This window comes from Haliotis cracherodii, unplaced genomic scaffold (genome assembly GCF_022045235.1).
Source record: "Haliotis cracherodii isolate W230 unplaced genomic scaffold, xgHalCrac1.p SCAF_17, whole genome shotgun sequence".
Classification (NCBI taxonomy): Eukaryota; Metazoa; Mollusca; class Gastropoda; order Lepetellida; family Haliotidae; genus Haliotis; species Haliotis cracherodii.
Window position 1 is genome coordinate 3,798,375 of NW_027266272.1, and position 6,000 is coordinate 3,804,374.

Genomic DNA, 6,000 nt, shown 5'->3' on the forward strand with positions numbered 1-6,000 from the left:
ACAGTCCCTGCCTCTCCTCACAGTCCCTGCCACTCCTCACAGCCCCTGTCTCTCCTCACAGCCCCTGTCTCTCCTCACAGCCCCTGTCTCTCCTCACAGCCCCTGTCTCTCCTCACAGTCCTTGCCTCTCCTCACACAGTCCCTGTCTCTCCTCACAGTCCCTGCCACTCCTCACAGTCCCTGCCTCTCCTCACAGTCCTTGCCTCTCCTCTCAGTCCTTTTTACTCCTCACAGTCCCTGTCTCTCCTCACAGTCCCTGCCACTCCTCACAGTCCCTGCCTCTCCTCACAGTCCCTGCCTCTCCTCACAGCCCCTGTCTCTCCTCACAGCCCCTGTCTCTCCTCACAGTCCCTACCTCTCCTCACAGTCCCTGCCACTTCTCACAGTCCCTGTCTCTCCTCACAGTCCCTGCCACTCCTCACAGTCCCTGCCTCTCCTCACAGCCCCTACCTCTCCTCACAGTCCCTGCCTCTCCTCACAGTCCCTACCTCTCCTCACAGTCCCTGTCTCTCCTCACAGTCCCTGCCACTCCTCACAGTCCCTGCCTCTCCTCACAGTCCCTGCCACTCCTCACAGTCCCTACCTCTCCTCACAGTCCCTGCCACTCCTCACAGTCCCTGTCTCTCCTGACTGTCCCTGTCTCTCCTCACAGTCCCTGCCTCTCCTCACAGTCCCTGCCTCTCCTCACAGTCCCTGTCTCTCCTCACAGTCCCTGCCTCTCCTCACAGTCCCTGCCTCTCCTCACAGTCCTTTTTACTCCTCACAGTCCCTGCCTCTCCTCACAGTCCTTGCCTCTCCTCACAGTCCCTGCCACTCCTCACAGCCCCTGCCACTCCTCACAGTCCCTGCCTCTCCTCACAGTCCCTGTCTCTCCTCACAGTCCCTCCCTCTCCTCACAGTCCCTGCCTCTCCTCACAGTCCTTTTTACTCCTCACAGTCCCTGCCTCTCCTCACAGTCCTTGCCTCTCCTCACAGTCCCTGCCTCTCCTCACAGCCCCTGTCTCTCCTCACAGTCCCTGCCTCTCCTCACAGTCCTTTTTGCTCCTCACAGTCCCTGCCTCTCCTCACAGTCCCTGCCTCTCCTCACAGCCCCTGTCTCTCCTCACAGTCCCTGTCTCTCCTCACAGCCCCTGCCTCTTCTCACAGTCCCTGCCTCTCCTCACAGTCCCTGCCTCTCCTCACAGCCTCTGTCTCTCCTCACAGTCCCTGTCTCTCCTCACAGTCCCTGTCTCTCCTCACAGTCCCTGCCTCTCCTCACAGTCCCTGTCTCTCCTCACAGTCCCTGTCTCTCCTCACAGCCCCTGTCTCTCCTCACAGTCCCTGTCTTTCCTCACAGTCCCTGCCTCTCCTCACAGTCCCTGTCTCTCCTCACAGTCCCTGCCTCTCCTCACAGTCCCTGTCTCTCCTGACTGTCCCTGTCTCTCCTCACAGTCCCTGTCTCTCCTCACAGCCCCTGTCTCTCCTCACAGTCCCTGCCTCTCCTCACAGTCCCTGTCTCTCCTCACAGTCCTTTTTGCTCCTCACAGTCCCTGCCTCTCCTCACAGTCCTTGCCTCTCCTCACAGTCCCTGCCACTCCTCACAGTCCCTACCTCTCCTCACAGTCCCTGTCTCTCCTCACAGTCCTTTCCTCTCCTCACAGTCCCTGTCTCTCCTCACAGTCCCTGCCTCTCCTCACAGTCCCTGTCTCTCCTCACAGTCCCTGCCTCTCCTCACAGTCCCTGTCTCTCCTCACAGTCCCTGCCTCTCCTCACAGTCCCTGTCTCTCCTCACAGTCCCTGTCTCTCCTCACAGTCCCTGCCACTCCTCACAGTCCCTACCTCTCCTCACAGCCCCTGTCTCTCCTCACAGTCCTTGCCTCTCCTCACAGTCCCTGTCTCTCCTCACAGTCCCTGCCTCTCCTCACAGTCCCTGTCTCTCCTCACAGTCCCTGCCTCTCCTCACAGTCCCTGTCTCTCCTCACAGTCCCTGCCTCTCCTCACAGTCCCTGTCTCTACTGACTGTCCCTGTCTCTCCTCACAGTCCCTGCCTCTCCTCACATTCCCTGCCTCTCCTCACAGTCCCTGTCTCTCCTCACAGTCCCTGCCTCTCCTCACAGTCCTTTTTGCTCCTCACAGTCCCTGCCTCTCCTCACAGTCCTCACAGTCCCTGCCTCTCCTCACAGTCCTCACAGTCCCTGCCTCTCCTCACAGTCCCTGTCTCTCCTCACAGTCCCTGCCTCTCCTCACAGTCCCTGTCTCTCCTCACATTCCCTGCCTCTCCTCACAGTCCCTGTCTCTCCTCACAGTCCCTGCCTCTCCTCACAGTCCCTGTCTCTCCTGACTGTCCCTGTCTCTCCTCACAGTCCCTGTCTCTCCTCACAGTCCCTGTCACAGTCCCTGTCTCTCCTCACAGTCCCTGTCTCTCCTCACAGTCCCTGCCTCTCCTCACAGTCCTTTTTGCTCCTCACAGTCCCTGCCTCTCCTCACAGTCCTCACAGTCCCTGCCTCTCCTCACAGTCCTCACAGTCCCTGCCTCTCCTCACAGTCCCTGTCACTCCTCACAGTCCCTGCCTCTCCTCACAGTCCCCTATATATATTTCAGGCTCAGTTCAAGGCCAACTTCACCGCCGCCACAGAGGAGGGTGTCCCATCAGTCGTCCACGGAATCAAGGGAGGAATTCAACAACCGCAGACCCGGAGGAAGAAGACTCGCTGGGAATGATGGGATACCTGTGTACCTGTGCACCTGTGTTGTTGACTGACAGTGGTAGTGTTACTGTGCTGCCTGTTCTGGATCCTGAGCACCAGTTGTTTATCGGCAGATCCATCCTGGATTTATTGATCAGGTATTATGTGGAGAGTACTCGACTGTTTTCTCCTGCGTCGTGAGATCAGTGGCATTAGGTGATGTGGAGATCTGGGATGCTGTCATCCTGACATTGTTCAACTTTGCACAACCATCTGGCTGTTTGTGAATGTGATCTTTTTGTGATTTTTTTTGAAAATTTGTTTGAAGATATGACAATGCTGAAGTGCCTGTGGTTGTTTGAATTTCCCAGACCAGTTTGCTGGATGAAATTACTGGGAGATATTTGTATGCAGGTGCTTGTTCAGCAAGGATTAAGTCCCCCATCTGCAAGGATTGACAGCCAGCCATCAGCAAGATTTTTTTGAATATTGTTAGCATGGTTACTGAGGTATTTGTCGAAGTGTATTTAGATTATGGTCATGTTTATATACTATTCAACATTTGATAGGGACCAAAATAGTCATCTTAAGTCAAAGGTGTGGTGCTTAGCAAGTGTTGAGTAATATACCCATCTTTTAACAGTAGGATTGCACTGGTAGTTATGCATGAAACTAGGTGATGTTACGCTACCTGACACAGAACAGACATGTTGTCTTGCTGAGTCGAAATTGTCAAAACCGACACGGCGGCAAAGACATCATAAACCATCACAGCAGAGAGACGTCAAGGATACCGTTTGTGTAAGATGTGTACATACACAAGATAGGAGGGAGTGTGAGCGAGTTAAAATTTAACGTTGCGTCACCATTATCTCAGCCATATAGCGACCTGAGGGATAGAGGCAACTGGTTTGTTACAGTCGTCCCTCTGTCTTACTCTCTTCGTGATACGGCTGTTCCGCTTAAACCTTGGGATAATCAATTGCTCCCCTGATGTGTATGCTGTTTGGGATTATTTGGTGAGAGTAAGGTCGGTGTCTGATAAGGTGGGCGGGTGTCCATGAGGCCAGCGTTATCCCGAGGGATGACTGTATTCATGGTGCTCATTGATTTCCATAGTGTAGGTATTCATGGCACTTGGTGATTAGTGTAGGTATTCATGTCAGTGAGCGATTAGTGCAGGTATTCATTTTGTGGACGGCGGAGGGAGGTGCAAAATTTTGTATTTCATGCATTTTATAGTTTCATAGGAAATTGTTACCATGAATTGACATCAATATTTTTTAACAAGATTTGTCCATATGTCAGCATAGAGTTGTCTCCCTTCCCTCAAATGAATTTTTTCCTTCCTGACATATATTTGACTATAATGTCCACACATATTGGATAATAGCAACAATTGTTTTGAATGCAAAAGTTGTATCATTCTCAATCCATGTTAATCTGGTCAGGTGCATACAAACTGAATTCTGTTCACCTTACTTGTAAGAGCTTCCAATTTTCAGGCGGTGACCTTTTTGTGTCTAATGCAAGTCATCTAAGACCATAGGTCCACGTGAAGAAACAGTATGTCCGAGGACTGAATGCAGACCATCCTCGATTATCCAGGGTAGTATATCTCCATTCTATTATATTATTGTGATGTCACTAGCCATATCTCTCGTATCACTATTTTTGCACAGAACTACTCTCACCAGACACCCGTACTGGTATGTTGTCTCTGTGCTCACTTGGTAGTTTGAAATAACAACCAATCAAAATGCTTCTTCGGGGCATGAATTATAACAGATCTTCACTTAAAACTCACTAACTGCAGCTTCGTAAGATTGGGGCCTCAATATGTTTAATCGAATCGGAAGACTTAATAGATGAGTGTTAAGAGGCTGTATTTGAGAAGGTAACGAACAGAGCGAGTCGAGTATGGATCACATCACTGCGTATTTCAACCGTAAAAGAATAGTGTACTTTGATTAGATGGCCTTTTTCAAAGTCATTTCATTCCAGGGGCATGGGTGGCTCAGTCGTCTGAAGCAATGAAATTGATGTGCAGAGTTGCATCCCTTGGGCATGTCAGAAACCTATGATCGCTGAGTCGAATTCTGATTCCCCTGATTATGTTTCTAGGTTTGTCCGCACCATACCCATGTTCGTGGGTTTCCCCAAAGTGGTAAATGTGCAAGACCTGCATTACTTCGGGCTTTCCTCCCGCATTAAGCTGACACGCCGTGATATAACTGGAATACTGTTCAAAGCAGCGTTAAACCCAACTCACTCACTCACTCATTCCAACTGGATACAACACCAAGCTGTCGAGGTGAAAGGGTCAAGGATATTCTCACAACAGACCCAGACTGTGTGATACCAAAAGACGTTAAAAGATGGTACTTGTTGTTACCCTGTCTGGGGCTCGGCATTAAGGGGCTAAAACAAGGACTGGTCGGCTTGGAGTCAGTATACTGTGTCTGAGTGGGGTATTCATGTTAAACTGCGGCATGGTATCAGTCCGGACTAGTACAAACAGCCACACAAACACACACACGTACATGCACGTCGCTATATAAGTGCAATAAACTTGGATGTGACGTTAAACCCCATTTCACCTCACCACACCTCACAACAGAACTGTTACCCTGGTAACAGGATGGATACAGCCTAGGGCTAGTGACATCACAATAACATAATAGAATGGAGATATACGACCTTGGATAACCGGGGATGGTCTGCATTCATCCTCGGACAGTCTGTAGTTTGATAATAGAGCCAGATAAAAGAAGTCCTAAGTTTCTGTAGTTTCTTGTATGTTTTTAGGGTTCCATAGTAAACACTGACATCAGGGAGTGCCAGCTTGGAGTGTGTGTTCATCAGGGACAGTACTTTCTTGATAGACTTGTGTCTTTTACCACTGGACTGTTGGTCAACTCTTTCCTTGAATGGACAAAACACATGAAACTGAATTTGGCTTCTCTTGTTCCACTTCCTGTTATTTTGTAATCTTCAGGCCTGAGAGTCTAAAGGTTCATTTGGACGCCATGGAAACAGAGGACCTGATTGAGATGGGACCTCTGACTGAAGGAGCAGTCCTGTGGCCATACCCTATTTTCAGTAACTATGTTGAGGTAGATGCCGTTAGGGTGACTATGCTTGTCGTAAGAGGTGACTTACGGGATCGGGTGGTCAGGCTCGCTGACTTGGTTGATGTATGTCATCGATCCCAAATGTGTGGATCGATGCTCATGATGTCAATCACTGGATTGCCTGGTTCAGACTTGATTATTTACAGACCACCGTCATATGCTGGAATTTTGCTGAGTGTGGCGTTAAACAACAAACAAA

The 6,000-nt window shown here is 50.2% G+C and overlaps 1 protein-coding gene across 1 annotated transcript in view; it reads left to right on the forward strand.

The window, feature by feature from the left end:
• The window catches only part of LOC139464841 (ATP-dependent RNA helicase DDX42-like), a 39,312-nt gene extending 33,862 nt beyond the window's left edge, over positions 1 to 5,450 (forward strand). Inside the window, exon 20 of the mRNA XM_071246372.1 lies at positions 2,582 to 5,450. Coding sequence (XP_071102473.1) covers positions 2,582 to 2,701 — 120 coding nt within the window. The 3' untranslated portion in view covers positions 2,702 to 5,450. The remainder of the gene's footprint in view (positions 1 to 2,581) is intronic.
• Positions 5,451 to 6,000: the final 550 nt, after the last annotated feature.